This window comes from Cebus imitator, unplaced genomic scaffold, assembly GCF_001604975.1.
Source record: "Cebus imitator isolate Cc_AM_T3 unplaced genomic scaffold, Cebus_imitator-1.0 Scaffold94, whole genome shotgun sequence".
NCBI lineage: Eukaryota > Metazoa > Chordata > Mammalia > Primates > Cebidae > Cebus > Cebus imitator.
The window spans coordinates 5,643,357-5,662,794 of NW_016107409.1; the positions used below are offsets into that span (position 1 = coordinate 5,643,357).

Sequence of the window (19,438 nt, forward strand, 5' to 3'; positions counted from 1 at the left end):
AAAAAAAAAAAAAAAAAAGAAACTAAAACTAAGAAATTTCTAGAGAATGAGAGTGAAAAAAATGAAAAAGCCATTAGCATAATTATAAAAATGGTCTTGACATAATTGATCCCTTGAAAGGATCTCGGGGACCCCTCTGCACAGCAGTTCCCAGACCACATTTGAGAGTGCTGGTCTCACAGGATGGTAAGACAGGCATATAAATCATTTTACTGTATCAGAAGCACTTTGATACACTTCTACTTAACTCACTTCTAGATTAACCAAGGCTCTCAAGTCCCTGCCTGCTATTTAATATAGCCACAGATGCCCACAGCTCACCATACACTAGTGGGTAATAGGTTAATCTCTAGCACTCCCACACACTTCTGCTCAAACTATGCTAGAACTTGTTTATATTAGTTTTAATAATTATGTAATTTGATTATATATTACATAAGCCAATTTCGAGTACGGGAGGGAGTTTGGGGGGTGTTTCTATAAAGACTATGTAGAATGCTTTGGTAACATGATATAAAGTAAGCTGTAACACAATACTGTCAAATTAGGTATAGGTGAGACAACCAGAGACTGGAAAGGAAGCAAAGAAGTCTAGAAAGAGTCTGTATTTAGATAGTTTCACAGTGTCTAAATTCTTGCTCCTTTTCAAAGAAACCAAAATGGAAAATCTAAACTAAATGATGGAGCCAGGTGAGGTGGCTCACACCTGTAATCTCAGAACTTTGGGAGGCCAAGGAGGGCAGATCACTTGAGGTCAGGAGTTTCAGACCAGCCCAGGCAACACAGGGATTCCCTGTCTCTACTAAAAATACAAACAAACAAACAAACCTGGGCATGGTGGTGCATGGCTGCAGTCCTAGCTATTTGGGTGGCTTTGTTTGAAACTGGGATGTTGAGGTTGCAGTGAGCTGAGATCACACCACTGCATTCCTGCCTGGGCGACAGAGGGAGACTCTGTCTCAAAAAAGAATTTGAAAACTAAACGATGGGTTTAATTTTTGAAAAACAAAGAAAGCAGATGGTCAGTTAGTATCCTATATTCAAAGCAAAGGCCTTGTCCTACATATATGTCAGCAATTAAATGTACATTTATTTTATTTATTTTCTGAGACGAAGTCTCACTCTGTCACCCAGGCTGGAGTGCAGTGGTGCAATCTAGACTCATCAAAACCTCCGCCTCCTGGGGTTCAAGCGATTCTCATGCCTCAGCCACCTGAGTAGCCGGGATTACAGGCATACGCCACCATGCCCAGCTAATTTTTGTATTTTTAGTACAGTCGGGGTTTCACCATGGTGGCCAAACAGGTCTCGAACCCTTGACCTCATGTGATCTGCCCACCTCAGCCTTCCAAAGTGTTGAGATTACAGGTATGAGCCACTGCGCCCGGCCAACTAAATGTACATTAATAAAGTTTAAGATAAAATGTTTAAGGCAGGTAGGAACTGCATATTGGTATAATTTTTATGATTTCCCATCTTTTAATTTAACTGACCAATTACTGGTTATTCCACATGAACTGTGAGATTCTTCTGTCAAGTTGAATATGTTAAAGGTTATAAAACAAAGACACACACAGAGTACTGGGATTAAACACATACACACACACACTCTCTCTCTCTCTCTCTCTCTCTGTCTCTGAGATTATGTCGAGCTAGGGATCAAGAAGTGGTCTTTTTTTTTTTTTTCCCCCTAAGCCTCTGTTGCCACCCAGGCTGAAGTGCAGTGGCATGATCTTGGCTCACTGCAACCTCCACCTCCTGGATTCAAGTGATTCTCCTGCCTCAGCCTCCTGAGCAGCTGGGATTACAGGTACTTGTCACTGCGTCAGGCTAATTTTTGTATTTTTAGTGGAGACAGGGTTTTACCATGTTGGCCAGGCTGGTCTTACACTCTTGACCTCAGGTGATCCACTCGCCTTGGCTTCCCAAAATGCTAGATTTATAGGCAGGAGGGCTCAGCCAAGAAGTTTTGAAGAGAAAGAAATGATTGTGCTGGACCTTGAAAAATGAGGGGATTCAGACTGGGGTGGGTGGGGATAAGGAAGATGCTGAAGGTGGTGGGAATGGCATTAGCAATGGCTTCTGGTATGTGTCTGTGCTTGCTCATTCCTGTGCTTGAAATGTTCAACTAAGGGGTTTACACCACAAATTACTAGAAGGAAATTGCCTTGCCAGTACTCTGCAGAGAAGCCACACAAACTCATCCTACCAAAGGCTTTGGAATGGCTCAATTCTTATCTTTGGCCATTTGCTCTTCTTTAAATTCTAGGAAATAGTCTGAGACCCTTTCTAAGTTCTCCTCCACACCCCGTTTATTGGCTAGATTTGTTTGTTGACTGGTTTCTGCTACTTGCAACCAAAAGAATCTTACTGAGTATGAACAGACATCTTTGATGACAGTTATTTATGTATATCCCACCACCCAAAATCAGAAAAAAACTTGAGAGAAAATTTTAAAGGTTAAGTATATTAACGCATGTCCTATAAAAAGAACTGAAGGCTTCTCATTATGATTCTGTCACTAAACAGCAGTGTTACTCTGGAGAAGTTATTTTATATCTCTGGGCCTCAGCATCTATAATAATGACATTACTAGAAGGTCTGAGATCTCTTCTAGGTCTCTTTCACTAAATAAAAACACTAGCCTTCCTCTCCAACTGAGGATGTTTTATTATTTCATTAGTGTTCATTTTGTTTGCTCTAGTACTTTCCGAAAGCCATAGATATAATTAAATTTTCTTTGAGTCAAAAGAGAACAACAACAAAATGTTAAGAAGCTGCCAAAGGCTTGAAAATATTTAAACTTGTGCTCTTTGCTGGATTACCCTACCCTATATCTGAACTTGAGATATACTCTACATCAAAGAACTGAGGAGAAATGATACTGGCACTTTTTTTTTTTTACAAAGGCATCCCTAGTTTCAACAAGTTACAGTGAACAGCAACACTGCTTATTAGCAATGGAATGTAAGTAATGAAATCAGGTATGTTAGGAAGTCTTAGGCATCAGGAAGTTAACACGCATTCATTTCCACAAGACCTTCTGGATCCAGTTGAATGTGGAGGCCTTTAAGAGGACTTCCAACTCCTGTAAAAACACAGACCAGAGGACTACTGACCAACATTTCAGGCTGATCCTCCAGACTTCAAAGTTACTCTTCTAACTCTTAATTATATCATATCCTGTGTCAACACTCTCTGAGAAAAGACTGAAGAAATAATCTTTTCAAGAAGCAGGTACATTTAAAAGGTAAACCATTTTTAATATTCCTAGTAGTCTCCATTTTTCTCATTTAAAATATGTTCCTAGAAGTGTTTTTGTCTGTGGTTCTCAGGTGAGGTCTATTAATAAAAGATACTAGCATCTTAACAAACCAGTTAGGCAAACTTTCTATCCCTGTATCATTAAAAAGCTGGTCTTTATTCAAATTGGGAAGTGATGTTCCAATCTCTATTTGATCTTCAGGAATTCTGCTGTGCATGATGGCTCACACCTGTAATCCTAAACCTTTGGGAGGCTGATACAGGAGGACAGCTTAAGCCTAGCCTGGGCAACAAAGTGAGACCCAGTCTCCACAAAAAAAATAAAAAAATTAGCCAGGTGTGAGGCACATGCCTGTGGCCCCCAGCTACATTGGAGGCTAAGGCAGGAGGATCACCTGAGCCCAGGAGGTTGAGGTTGCAGTGAGCTGTGATAATACCACTATACTCCAGCCTGGGTGACAGAGTAAGACCCTGTATCAAGAAATAAAATTTAATTTTATAAAAGTCATAAAATAATTTGCCTAATTTTAATATCAAACAGTCACACTGTTTTGTCTTTCCCTCTATCTCCTCTATGTCCCGGCAAAACTCTTTCCCTCCTCCCTGTCTATTTTACTTTCTTGTTATATGGAGGGAATAGCTCACAGAGCTACTCAAATATTTTATCAACTATAAGATGCTATTGCCGGGCGCAGTGGCTCATGCCTGTAATCCCAGCACTTCGGGAGGCTGAGGCGGGTGGATCACAAGGTCAAGAGATCGAGACCATCCTGGCCAACATGGTGAAACCCTGTCTCTACTAGAAGCACAAAAAATTAGCCAGGCATGGTGGTGTGTGCCTGTTGTCCCAGCTACTCGGGAGGCTGAGGCAGGAGAATTGCTTGAAACTGGAAAACGGAGGTTGCAGTGAGCCGGGATCGCGCCATTGCACTTCAGCCTGGTGACAGAGCGAGACTCTGTTTCAATCAAAAAACAACAACAACAAAGATGCTATGATTTGTAATATAAAACCATTATTTTATGTGCCACCAAGACAAAATGCTGTCACTAAACTTTCACAAGCTAATGATGTTAAAATGTACCTCAGTTACAAAAATGGTAAATATGAAAAAAAATGTGTGATATGATAGAGTTCTCCAACCCTAATTTACAACTCCTCCCTACTCTGTAAGAAATCGCATTTGCTCCCTTGAGCCATCATATCCCGTTCTGTTCAGGTCCTCTTCTCTCTCCTCCACACCATCTCATCCCTGAAGACACCAGAGGATGTTAAGTGCTGAGGAAAGAGAAGGAAAGTGGCAGAGGCTCGCCTCTGGCAACAGAGACTCTCTTTATTCACCTACTTCATAACTGTAGTACCTTTGCAAGGGTTTTCAAAATTATCCCCCTCATTTTGAGATTGTAGATAATGGTTATTAGCTTAAAATATCTTTTTCCCAAAGAGAAAGTAAAACTGCATTCTGCCAAATAGCACTATAAAAATGAGTTCTGTACAATATTATCATTTTAATGTTCATTTGATGCCTTATAGAAGTGTTGTGCTCATCTGGTTACAATATAATCTTCCAGTAAATAATAATGCATAGGTCATATTTCAAAAAAAGCTTTGTTTTAAAAAACTTAAGGTATAACTTCTGCTTGCAAAATTATAAAACACAGGTTTCCCTGAAATACTCATTTCCCAAAGTACACTTAAAACATGAATTAATGTGATTTGCAAATTGTCAAGATTACCTCTGTAGTGAAAATCAAAGAAATGTGGAATGGAATTTCACCTGAACCTCTGCGCTAGTCTATTGTTTTTATTTATACTCCTTTTAACACATAGTGCCTTATTTTTTTCTACACTCCTCAAATGAGGCTAAAACATTTGCCAATGTAGACAATTTTCCTGGGCTTCCTTGAAGATACAGTTCAACGCTGCAAAATACTTACAGCTGTATTCTTTGTACTGGAATGACATGTGCACATGACCTTCTGGTCTGAGTTATGTCCTATTAGTCCTAAGAAGGTTCAAGTACTCTGCACAGTTTGTGAGATGCTGTGGTCAATCAGTTATATAAAGTGGCCACCACAGTACTTTTATTAGTACAATATCAGTCCCAGACAACATTTAAAGCAGATAAATTAAATATTTTGAAACATAACTAAAATTTGGACATTTAAAAAGAATTACATTAACATGTGAAAATCTTGATTCTTAAAATATGTCAATACATTAGACAGTGTAATTTATTTTTAACACATAAAAGAAGCCAACACAAAATATTCGTAGCTGAATCAAAATGAATGCTGCTTACATTCAACGCTGTTGACAGGAAGCTATGAAGAAGCAAGCACATGTAAAAAAAAAACTCAGCTTGTGAAAGGCAGAGGAAGGTCAAAACACAATAAACCAAAAAATGTGGAGAAGTCCAAGGCAGAGACATAGTGTCAGGTTTAAATAAAAAATTGACAGCAGCTTCTCTAGCTTTTACTTTCTTTCTAGGGTAATGCGAACGAAATCCTTTTAAAAGACAAGCATAGACACATGCAGCTGACAACAAGCAAGATTTGATAGAAGGGAAGAATGTGGAGACAGAAGCTCCCTGTTCTTAACAAAAGCAGCTTCTAAGACCTCCCTTTTCCTTGAAGAGTGTTTGAATTTTACAGAGGACTAACCTGTTAAGTCTAGAATTATCACACCTTTTGTATCTTCGAATCAGGAGAGAAACTCTCCTGGTAAGATTCTACTTCCTTCCACGGCATGGGAATATCTCTGACATATAAATGGAGGAAGTGTATATACTACAATGATACTCTGCATCAATCATGGGATGACAAAGACGTCATTTCCCAAAAGGAGTTGGTAGAAAAGATGGGAATTCCTGCTACTGGCCTGGAATGAGTTCTGCTTTATGCAGATGGTAGGGCATTAGCATTATCTCATAGTGGAAGGTTCTGCCAGAATTTCGTTAGGCATTGGACCCAATTAATTACAGGATATACTCATACCAAGGACCAGTTTTAATTCTCAAAGTTAGTTGTATATGATTAAAGATGTCTAAGACAGAGGTGATCAAGCTCTAATAAAGAGTTAAGGTACTGAGTAGGAAACAGGACCCCAATCTTTCAAAAATTTTTAAAATTTTTGCCCGTAAAGGCAGAGCTAATTTTTGACATGTGTGGTTTAAACCCTTCTGTTGAAACCACTGAGTAATTCCAGTTTGTATCTGCAATGAGGCAGAGAAACGCAGTCCCATGATCCAGGGATGTCTCCCTTGGTACAGGTACTGAAACACCATTTTTAAAAGTTTTAGGGCTGTGGAGACCTTACTGATACCACCTCAGTCAAGCAACACCCACTCCCCACCCCCTAGCAAGTAAATATAAATTTAGAACAGACTAAAAAGTGGTAATCTGGCTTTCTCCTAAGGGGCCTGTATACCACCACAGGCAGAAAAGATCAATGAACTCCTGTAATTTCCATGAATTGCAGTCATCATGATTTACTGGAGGTAACATTGAGTAAGAGGGATACAGTGGGGCCTACTGGATGACACTTTTTTTTTTGAAACAGGGTCTTATTGTGTTGCCCAGGCTGGAGGGCAGCGGGGCTATCTGGACTCATTGCAACCTCCACCTCCCGGGCTCAGCAATTCTCCTGCCTCAGCCTCCCAAGTAGCTGGCACTACAGGCATACACCAATGTACCCAGCTAATTGTTTTTTAAATTTTTGGTAGACAAGGGGTTTCCCTATGTCGGCCAGGCTGGTCTCAAACTCCTGGCCTCCAGTAACCTGCCTGCCTTAGCCTCCCAAAATGGTGGGATTATAGTCGTGAGCCAACATGCCCGGCCTCCATTTTTCTTTCTTAAGTCTGCAAATTGTGGCAAAGAGTACACAAAAGTCCTATAGATTTGTATTAGCCAGGCACTAAGACAAGGCTTCAGTTACACTACTATTACCAGGCCATGGTGGCAAAGAAATTATACATGTCAATTTTAGAAAAGCCAAGAACACCAGAGTGAAGTCTAGAGTGAGAAAAAGCAATCAAGGAGAAGAGGCAAAAGATGGAATGGTTCAGGGTCTGTTCAGATAAGCCTGCAGAAACAAGGAGCACTCATCAGTGGTTTTGAAAAGCTGGCAGCGGAAACCAGACATATCGAGTAGGAAACAGCACCCCAACCTTTCAAAATTTTTTATCTTTCTGCCTGCAAAGGCAGACAAAATCTTCCTTTGAGTTAGGAAGTGTAAGTTGGCCTTGGAGTGATGACTGAAGAGGTCAGCAGTCCCACTTCCAGCAGTCCTGCCTCACTCCTGCCCTCTCATCACCCCATGGAAGCCCATCCTCCAAAAGCAGTAGTATTGGGTTTTCCCCATGACGACATCTATAGACAGGCCAAATAGAGTGTAAGGAAGTAGACCCAGAGTACATAGTATCCATCCACGTCACTTGATTTAAACAAGCAAGAACTTGCCAGCACAGTCTCCATCACTATACTACAGTTATATTGCACTAATTCTGGTATCCTATAAAGTTCAAAAAAAGAGAACTATACCTGTAAATGAAATTGTTATGCCTTTTTGATTTTGCTATTATATGATGCTACTCATGTGCAGTGACTATCTGTAATGATAATATAAGAAGAATTCCATGAATATACTTCCAAAGTTGTATCCCTTTTCCCTCAAAATCTATTCAGTATTTCTTAAAAAGCTGTATTGACAGAAATGATAATCTAAAAAAGCAAAATCAAGACATACATGAGATTGTCAGAATATAAGAGTAGGTAGGTCTTAAGTGCTGCAGGACTAAAAGAAAGTTTTAGTCAAAACGTTGGCTTTTCTGTCAAGTCCTAGTAAAACACTAAAATTTCTCTGGAATGCAATTTTATCTTTGGTAAAATGAGGAAGTTGAATTTCATAGTCTCTAAGCAAAAACACAGTTCTAAAAGCACGATGCCTTGGTCTTCTAGTTTGATTTCAATGAACTTTTGATAATCTCAATAATACATAAATGTTAACATCAAGATCACTTTAAGAATATAATTTTTTATATCTGAAAATCTCATATTGTTTAAAGAAAATAAAAACTATGCATTTTAGAAGAATCTCTTCTAATACTTCTATGTCAACATACAGTTAAATAATTTAAAATACTTTTAATGCAAGAGAAATATAAACTAAAGTCTAACTTTTAACAGCATGGCCCAGCACAGCAGCTTGTGCCTATAATTTCAGTGCTCTGGGAAGCTGAGGTGGGCAGATCCCCTGAATCCAGCAGTTTGAGACCAGTCTGGGCAACATGACAAAAATCTGTCTCTACAAAAAATATAAAAAAACAAAAACAAAAAACAATGTAGTTCCTCGGAATAATTTAGCAGATAGGCCAAATAATAGTACTGAGGACAATGTTCACATTTCCTACCACTGAGCCTTTAAATGGTAGAAATGAAAGCTCAGAACCCTAAATTGCTTTGGAAGGGAAGTTACAGGGGATAGAGGAAAAAGACATGGGGAGTAAAGGGTGACATCACTCACACTGCTCCAGCTCCCAAGTTGAAAAACAAGATTAGGCTTCGGTGGTTTCTTTTGCCCACTGTGAAACAAACAAACAGGAACAAACTAACTTACCCATGACACTATTTTGTAACAGGTATTCTGAATCTACACTGTTCTCCGATCTTCCTATAGCATATGTGCACATGCATATACACAGTTATAGTATTTTCTACACTTGCCCTAGTCTCTGTTCAGCACAAAAGCAGGCTTCAAGTGAAACAAGTTCATGCATTTTCCACAGAAAATCTTAACCAAAAAAAGTAAGTGATTACTGTAAAGCCTATTTGATTCTTTTTTTTTTTTTTTTATTTTAGGGTAAAAATAAATAATAAAAAAATTTTCTTAACAAGTTTATGCATTTTCCACAGAAAATCTTAACCAAAAAAAGTAAGTGATTACTGTAAAGCCTATTTGATTCTTTTTTTTTTTTTTACTTTTAGGGTAAAAATAAATAATAAAAAAAATTTTCTTAACATCCTTTAACAAAGATCTCCAAATCAGAATCACATGCAAATCCAATTAAATTCAAGTGCAGTGTCACAAGTAGCATGTTAAGTATTCTTATTTGTGTCTCAAAAATGACTACACCGTTGTGAAATGTGTGACTTTTTCCAGGAAAGAAAATTCTATACACCTAAAATTTTCATCTTACGTTTCCTACTCATATTTATTTTAAAAAGATGACACTAAATCAATATACATTATTTTCTTAAAGATGACAATATTATTCAATATTAAGCCTGCCTGATTAAAAAATAACTTAGGCATTTACAAATGGTTAAAAATTCACATTTGGCTGAAGACGATCCACATTTGGATCTGTTTAACTGATGAGGAAATTCAATTTACTCTGAGTAACTCTTATTATTCAAAGGATAGACATGAAAATCCTTTCAAAACAAATCCCTTCCCTGATACAGTTAAATGCAAATTCTCTTTTCCGTCTTACTCCAGAAAGCTCCTGCATACATAGGCTGATACGCCACCTACTGCAAAACTGAGCTGACAGCGCAGGCGATGCTGCCAGCATTTCCATTCCATCACCAGGCTGGGGCTGAATAAAGGCGTGCTTGTGTGATAGTGTTTCTTTTTAAAAAATCTCAAAGCCAAGAAGAACAAGCTGAAATAGTATCTTCAAAAAATGGAGCGTAAAATAAACAGAAGAGAAAAAGAAAAGGAGTATGAAGGGAAACACAACAGCCTGGAAGATGCTGATCAAGGAAAGAACTGCAAATCCACACTGATGACCCTCAACGTTGGTGGATATTTATACATTACTCAAAAACAAACACTGACCAAATACCCAGATACTTTCCTTGAAGGTATAGTAAATGGAAAAATCCTCTGCCCGTTTGATGCTGATGGTCATTATTTCATAGACAGGGATGGGCTCCTCTTCAGGCATGTCCTAAACTTCCTACGAAATGGAGAACTTCTATTGCCCGAAGGGTTTCGAGAAAATCAACTTCTTGCACAAGAAGCAGAATTCTTTCAGCTCAAGGGACTGGCAGAGGAAGTAAAATCCAGGTGGGAGAAAGAGCAGCTAACACCCAGAGAGACTACTTTCTTGGAAATAACAGATAACCACGATCGTTCACAAGGACTGAGAATCTTCTGTAATGCTCCTGATTTCATCTCAAAAATAAAGTCTCGCATTGTTCTGGTGTCCAAAAGCAGGCTGGATGGATTTCCAGAGGAGTTTTCAATATCGTCAAATATCATCCAATTTAAATACTTCATAAAGTCTGAAAATGGCACTCGACTTGTACTAAAGGAAGACAACACCTTTGTCTGTACCTTGGAAACTCTTAAGTTTGAGGCTATCATGATGGCTTTAAAGTGTGGTTTTAGACTGCTGACCAGCCTGGATTGTTCCAAAGGGTCAATTGTTCACAGCGATGCACTTCATTTTATCAAGTAATTACCTGTGTCACGAACAAAGGCAACAAGCATGCAGCCAGCAAGCTTCGGAAAACTACGGCATCAAAGGCATCCCAAATAACGTGCCCAGCTAGCTCTGTACTACAGAGCCCTGCTACTAATCAATTACTGTGAGCTAACGGTATGTAAATTCTATCGCTAAAGATGTCCTTCCTCTGGGGTGTTCCTGCTGATCAGTCTCTTTCACCTAAAATAAAAACAGTAACCTTCTATATACTGTAAATAAAGACTGAATGCTTTTGCTATTTGTTTATTTGTCCCTAAGCTGTCTTTCAATCAGAATGTCTTGGGTATTTGCACAAAAAACAAAGCATGTACATCATCGATTGTTTATTTAAGGAAATGGTAATAAAATATTTTAAGGGGCTATTAAGATTTAAAATCCTTTCTACTATGGCAAAAATCTACAAAGAAACTGAGCTGGTAAAATTAACCACCTGGAGCAAAACAGATGTGCAGATCTAACTAAAACAGAGCTGTAGTGAAACAAAATGAGATTATAAGAAGGCATTAAAGTTACTGATTTGATTTTTCATAGCAGGGACCAAAAGCTTACATTCACAGTTCCTGTGTTTCATACTAGAATTATAGCTGGATTGATATTTTGCTGAAAATTCCTAGAAAACTGCTTGATGACAATAAAAAGTAAATAAAAGCACTGCTACCTTCTTTGATTGTATTAATGATTATAATAAAAAGTTACAACTCACTTTAAAAGCAAACAGTACCACTTGATGATTTTGCACAAAATTATGCATTGATGTAGTCAACAGTGGTCTTGGAAGTGACAAAAACAAATTCAATTCTTTGCAGGCTAAGTTCCCACAAAGCATGGATAACTTAGTTTCACAGGGTATGTGTTATTAGAATAATAAAGGAGTTCATTTTCACAATCACCCTAAGTATCTATTTTTCAAGCTCAAAAATATTCAATGAACATCACTAAACATTATTCTTATGAAAGAATTTTGATTGTTTTCAATGCCTTTTTGGATGCTAAATCTCAGACTCAATGAGTTAATATTACTTCATACCAAACAAAAAAATTATTTTTAAAAATTAAGTTTTATGTATGGCTGTTTCAATGAAGTAATCTACAAACTTAACTTTAAATGAGTGCATTTTCCCCCTGCAAAGGACAGCTAAATCATTTCACTTGTTTTTTGACTTCTAAGAACAAATTATATTTAAATTTGCTCCTTTAAAATTAAACCATTAGATCTGGTAACTAAATCTTAATTTTAATAAGTCTCAGGAAGATGTCTGAAAATCTTGACTGAGGTTACATAAATTAGCATATATGCCAAAAGTTTGATTACTCATAAAAACTTACAATAAGTAAAGCTAATATTCATTTCTAGAAATATAACTGACTTCTAGTTACAAAGTCTAATGTAATGTAAAAGTTGGCTGTATATACTAAAATAAACCTTTTAAAATCTATTCTACAAAAAATTCCTTCAAAAAAATCACATTTAAAAACCAAATTCCACATCAGCTACACAATATTTTTATGTATACTAAGAAAAACGGATTTCTCCTAAAACATTTTTTACATACTTTAAAACAGCTTAATCAAGACTGAGCAAAACTATAAAAACAAGAATTGTAAAGTTTATTTTAATAGCCACTATAATTGAACTGTTTATATGCCTCTCCAACTTATGAGCTGACTTTTCTTTGGCATTTGGACTTTGGTAATGAAAAAAAGGTAGTGATTTAATGTCAGAGCAAGATTTTCTCTAACAAGATTCATTACAGAGAATAAAAATAACGCTGACATATCTTTTTACAGGAAATATAGCTGAACAGATCTCCTTAGAACCATTACAAATAAGGTTTTTCATCAAATCAAAAAGTAGAATTTAACTACTTAACATTATTATTGATAGAAACCATTAAAGATATCAGATTCATTTTTACGTAGCATCTTTTAGAAATTGTATCTGGACACATTTAATTCCTCCTCATACTTCTAATAAGTCACAATATTCTAAAGCAATTTGGTAATCTAAAAGGAAATCTGACTAGACTGACTACCCTTGTAACTTTTTATAAATGTACATTTTAAAATTTCAGATTACTTGTACTTGCATTTATATATTCAAGTGTCTAAATATTGTGATCTAAGTTTACAGAAAATATCTATATTTTAATATTAGTATTTTCTAAACATATTTAGAAATACTTTCTATTCAAGAAACTCAAGAAAAAATAAAAAATGTCAATTGTAAGTCAGCATGAAGATTTCATAGTATTTTTATTAGTAGTCACTGAAGAATTTCTTTCTCAAAATTTTTCTCCTAAGGAAATATTGTTCCAAAAAACAAATCACAAAGTAACTCTTTTTCAAAAGAAAGGTAATAAAAAAGTAGGTTACTATAGTTGCCATGAGCCAAACATATATCTCTTACATTTGGAATTATCCCACGCAGTGACTCTAGCACCATCCTTAAACTGTGAAAAGCATATGGCTTTTACTGTATTTTTTAAATGTATATATGGTGGTATACAGAACAAATGAACAAATGAAAGAAATGAAAAATAATTTTCAAATTAATTCAAGGAAGATGACTACCATGCCAGACTGAAGATGATGTTACTGAATCAGCTTATTCAGTTTGTCTTTTTTTTAAAGAAAATTACTTCAATTAGCCATGCATTGTGGCATACACCTGTAATCTCAGCTACTTGAGAGGCTGGGGCGAGAGGATCGCTTGAACCAGCAGACGGAAGATGCAGTGAGCCGAGATCGCACCACTGCACTCCAGCCTAGGTGACAGAGCAAGACTCTCCATCTCAAAAAAAAAAAAAATTACTTATAGTTCAAATGCTACTTACTTTTAGGGTGATAATAAAAGGTAACATTTATTAAGCATTTTACTGCATGCCAGACACCATGCTATGAACATACATTCTCTCAATTAAACTTCAAACAATTCTAAGAAAGGTATTATTATTCTTTCCTTTTTATTGATGAAGAAATGGAGACTTGGAGGGTTAAGTAACCTGCCCAGGATCACATAGCTATAAAGGGTTGGAACCAAGATTCGAAGCCCAGGTACACCAGTACCTGAGCCAAAACAAACTGTGTCTGATTTTGCAAGACACTTATATCCCTAACACCTAGAACATGGCAGAAAACAGGGATTCATAAGGTAGGTGTTGAATACAGTATGCCAAAATATAGGTTTGCTTCACTTGACACAATCTTCCAATGCAAGTATTCCTAAAATGTTGAGTGAAAAACTGAATTTTAGAACAGTAATATTTTGAATGTCATGTCATTTTAAAAACAGGTGAATCATCCAACTCACAACAGTAAAGAATATCACAAATTTGTCTGCTGGTGAATCTAAGATTTTCATATAGCAAGTTTGCTGAAAAATCGGCTAACTTTTTAATGACTGTATAATCCACAGAACTGACATATTAGGAGAAAAAAACACGGCACAGTGAAATACACATGGGCTCTGGAGTCAGATTTGGGTTCTAATTCCATTAACTTCCACTAACTTGCTTACATGACTATAAGCAAGATCCTTAACTTTATAAAATTTCAACATCCTCACAGTAAAATAGGGATAACAATGATTATTTGATAGGCGTTTTGCAAGGTTTAAATTAAATTCTAAATTCTATGTAAAGTACCTCACCTTCACGGACTTTTGATAAAGCACTTATTATTATCTTGTTCAGTAAAAAGCATTTTTATGACATAACCATGAATAGGTCACTCCAAAATGCACATTTACATTGATTAGGCTTTCTACTTAAACATGAACAGAATGGAGAACTTTAACAAACACATGCTTAACTCTGGGATGAAATACTACAAACACAAGACTGTATTTTAAATTGCTATAGGCAAACACGGTTTTCATTCTATTCATTTAAAATACATATAATAGGTTTCTTATGTCAAAATCTACAATAACAAAATAATCATACCAGTTGTTTTATCACCAATTTAAAATCAGACAGGGCCGGGCACAGTGGCTCACACCCATAATCCCAGCACTTTGGGAGGCCGAGGTGGGCAGATCACTTGAGGTCAGGAGTTCAAGAACAGCATGATCAACATGGTGAAACCGGGGGCCGGGGGCGGTGGCTCAAGCCTGTAATCCCAGCACTTTGGGAGGCCGAGGCGGGTGGATCACGAGGTCAAGAGATCGAGACCATCCTGGTCAACACGGTGAAACCCCGTCTCTACTAAAACTACAAAAAATTAGCTGGGCATGGTGGCGCGTGCCTGTAATCCCAGCTACTCAGGAGGCTGAGGCAGGAGAATTGTCTGAACCCAGGAGGCATAGGTTGCAGTGAGCCGAGATCGCGCCATTGCACTCCAGCCTGGGTAACAAGAGTGAAACTCCGTCCCAAAAAAAAAAAAAAAAAAAAACATGGTGAAACCTTGTCTCTACTAAAAATACAAAAATTAGTCGGGCATGGTGGTGCGCACCTGTAGTCTGAGCTACTTGGGAGGCTGAGGCACAAGAATCACTAGAATCCAGGAGGTGGAGGTTGCAGCAAGCTGAGATCGTGCTACTACACTCCAGCCAGAGCAACAGAGCAAGACTCCAACTCAAATAAATAAAATAAGTCACGAGTAATATATGTGATAATGCTATTTTAGAGATATGCCTATCTAATAAATTATGAACATTTTAAACTGCAATGCTGTTAGATAAGGTTAAAATTACAGCACCAAGTCAAGGTTAAAATTATAGAATCATAATTAATCACTGCTAATAAGGCAAAGATGTAATATGAAGGATCAAAACAGCATGCAACTTAGAAATCATTTGTATTTAGCTTTGAAATATGCAATGGCGTCTTCTGTGTAGACTTATCATCCTAATCATTTTGCTTAAGCTAATATGAAGATTAATTTGTTTCTAACAACAAATACGAAGGGAGTGGTGACAAAGAAAAATAGGCTAAGCAAAGAGAAATATTTAAGATGAATCTGAAAAATTTTATGCCTAAAAAAATTTATGAAGAGGTGGACTGTATTTCTACTTCTTCTCTTAAAAAAATACATAACGGTTCAATAGTTTCTAGCAAACAGAAAGCATGAACACGTATCTTATAAGTTGTTATAAATGACTATATTTAATAAAACTTTTCTAACAATGCAAAAATGTAAATTAAGCATAGTATAATAAAATACAGAAATTCTAGTTTTATTTCAACCACTATTTTTTTTTTTTTTTTTTTCAAGATGGGGTTTCACCATGTTGGTCAGGCTGGTCTTGAATTCCTGACCTCAGATGATCTGCCCGCCTTGGCCTCCAAAGTGCTTGGATTACAGGCGTGAGCCACCACGCCCGGCCTCAACCACTATTTTAGGAAAAAATACTGAATTGGATACTAAAGAATGAGACAATTACAACATGTCCCTTTAAAATTTTTCAAATATAAATTTTAAAATACACATATTTTCATAGAGATGGAATCTCACTTTGTTGCCCAGGCTGGTATCAAACTTCTGGGCTCAAGCAATTCTGCCTCAGCCTCCCAAAGTGCTGGGATTACAGGCACGAGTCATGGCCAACATATCCCTTTATAAATGTTTTAAAATCCTGCTCCATATCATAAAATATAAGACATTTAACCTTAAAGTATAACAGGTTTTTCCGAAACCATAATTCCAGAATATTCAGTTACATTTAAAAGCAAGTTTTAATAGTAATTTTATTTTAAAAACCAGTTAATTTTTGAAAATTCCTTTTTAAAAACAGGCCCAACTTTTCAAGGTTAATTTTGATTATTGTCCTCTAGGATGCTTAGCACATATTTATTTATTAAAGTATAAAACTGAGGAAGTCTACTAATTCTTCATTGCAACACACTAGATTTTTGCCTCGTTAAAACAGGTATTTATTAACTATTTTTAAGGTTCTTTTAAAAATGTTGAATGATACTAATTTTGCTATCAGTGGTTGCTTGATTTGACAATCTTCTATCACTTAATGTTATTTTACAAAGAACCAGACCATTTAGCATTTACATTAGGTATCATAGCATTTGACAAATTTTTATTTATTTTTTATAACATTAAAAATAGGCTGTGCACTGTGGCTCACTCACGCCTGTAATCCCAGCACCTTGGGAAGTCGAGGTGGGTGGATCACTTGAGGTCAAGAGTTCAAAACCAGCCTGGCCAACATGGTAAAACCTCATCTCTGCTAAAAATACAAAATTTAGCTGGGCATGGTGGGTCATGCCTATAATCTCAGCTACTCGGGAGGCTGAGGCACAAGAATCATTTGAATTCAGGAGGCAGAGGTTGCAGTGAGCTGAGATAGCACCACTACACTCCAGCCTGGGCTACAGAAGGAGACTCTGTCTCAAAACAACAAGAACTACAACAACAACAACAACAAAACACATTAAAAATAAGTATCAAGGCAGATACCAAAATCCTATATCCTAACAAAACGATTTTGATTTTTGCATATTCTTTTTCTATCTATGCAAAGATATTTTAAGAGAAATCCCTCTAGGAAGAAAAAAGAACGACTGCATAGCTGGGCATGAAAATAATTACTAATAAAGGTTAGATGATAACTGGAAAGAAACACCAAACAGAAAAATCTAAAAGTCATAATTGATTTTTTAGTGCATTTTTCTTTCTTTGCAAAAAAACTATTTTTAATTGATAAAATTTGTATACATTTATGGTATACAACATGTTCTGAAATATGTATATACTGTATTATGGAATGGCTAATCAAACGAATTAACATATATATTACCTTATATACTTATTTTTGTGGTAAGAACACTTAAAAGTATTTTCTAACAATGCAAAAATGTACATTAATCATAGTATAATAAAATACAGAAATTCTAGTTTTATTTCAACCATTATTTTAGAAAAAAATACTGAATTGGATATTAAAGAATGGGACATTCTTTATTTTTTTCTAAAATAGTGGTTGAAATAAAACTAGAATTTCTGTATTTTATTATACTATGCTTAATGTACATTTTTGTATATATAATACATTGATATTTGTATATTCACTATGTTGTACAATAGATGAAAGTCGTTAGTGATGGATTTATAAAACCACAAAACCGAAACTAAAAGGAAACACAACCGCAGGCATTTACAACATGTATAAATCTACACGTTTACAACGTGTATAGGTTTATAACATATTATAAGTCGGTGTTGTTACAACACAGCCAAAAACTAACACACTGAGATTTAGAACATAAAATCCAGCTTCCTTGAAAACAGGAAGCAGACTATATTAAAATATCATTTTTATTCCCAGTTATATTTCCCTCTGCTCTTCTTCGCATCTTAAGGAAAATTTAGATTATCTGGATTATCAGGCAGATTGTCCTTAATAAGAGGCAAGGAAAAAGAGCTTCAAAATACATCTCTTGCTGTTATAGAACACAGCATTGTTAGGTATATTATAAAATTCACCAGGTGACAGGTATATAGAAAACAATGGGCTAAGCAGGTGGTACACCTATAATCCAGGCACGTTCAAAGGCCAAGGCTGGAGGATCACTTGAGCCCAGGAGTTCAAGACCAGCCTAGGCAATATGGCAAAACCCCTGTCACCACAAAAAAAAAAAAAAAAAAAAAAAAAAGTTGGGCATGGTGGCGCACACCTATAGTTATAGCTACTCAAGAGGGTAAGGTGGAAAGGTGGCTTGAGCCCAGGAGGTTGGCAGCAGTGGGCTGTAACTACGCCACTGCACTTCCTTTCTGGGCGACAGAGTGAGGCCCTGTCAAAAACAGAGAGAATAACAACTTTGTGCTTGTATAAAATATATACAAACTTGGCAGTTAACACTGAGGTGTTTAATGAAGCAAAGGGCATAAAGTAACATCTTTCCTAACTTTCCTAAGACTTGCTATTTAACTAAAGGATGTAGAAGAGAAAAGTTTAGGTAGAATTTTAATTTGCTCTTTTTAAAAATTAATATGCATCAAACAGTGGCTTGTTGGTTCAAGGCATTGGAAAAGAAAAGCAGGTGAGGATTTCACAAAAGGAAAAAAGGCTGGTTACACTGGCTTACATGGTAATACCAGCACTTGGGGAGGTCGAGGTGGAAAGACTGCTTGAGCCCAAGAGTTCGAGGCTGCAGTGAGGTAGGATCATGCCACTGTACTCCAGCCTGGGTGACAGAGCAAGACCCTGTCTCACAAACAGGGAAAAAATAAAGTTAAAAAAGAATGCACCAATCAACTCCACCAATGTTAAGAATTACTAACGAAGTAAAACACTAAAACTTCTTCTACAGAAACTTCTTCCCCAATAAGGGAACAGCCACCCCCTATCTATCTCTTTACTGCAAAGAAATCATCTATAGTTGCTTCTATACAGAAATAAGTTTCTGGTATTACAATATTATAGAAGTCACTCCTCTGGGAAAGTATGTGAATGAGTCAAAAAGAAAGAGAGGCCTAGGCGTGGTGGCTCACTTTGGGAGGCCAAGGAGGGCAGATCACTTGTCAGGAGTTCAAGACCAGCCTTTCCAACATGGTGAAATCCTGTCTCTACTAAAAAAGATACAAAAATTAGCCAGGGGTGGTGGCACACACTTGTAATCCCATCTACTCAGGAGGCTGAGGCAGGACAATTGCTTGAGCCTGGGAGGAAGACGTTGCAGTGAGTCAAGATTGTGCCCCTGTACTCCAGCCTGGGTGACCAAGAGAGACTC

At 36.8% G+C, this 19,438-nt stretch overlaps 2 protein-coding genes across 2 annotated transcripts in view; one reads left to right on the forward strand and one right to left on the reverse strand.

Moving 5' to 3' along the window:
• GTF2F2 (general transcription factor IIF subunit 2) overlaps positions 1 to 19,438 on the reverse strand; it is a 153,512-nt gene that overhangs the window by 68,519 nt on the left and 65,555 nt on the right. The gene's annotated exons all lie outside the window — the stretch shown is intronic.
• KCTD4 (potassium channel tetramerization domain containing 4) lies at positions 9,234 to 11,640 on the forward strand. The gene has a single exon (XM_017536005.2). It carries the CDS (start codon positions 9,948 to 9,950, stop codon positions 10,725 to 10,727), a length of 780 nt encoding a protein of 259 aa, XP_017391494.1. The 5' UTR covers positions 9,234 to 9,947; the 3' UTR covers positions 10,728 to 11,640.

Excerpts from the sequence above, each read along its gene's own strand:
- KCTD4 (XM_017536005.2), top strand. The coding sequence starts at position 9,948 with ATGGAGCGTAAAATAAACAGAAGAGAAAAAGAAAAGGAGTATGAAGGG.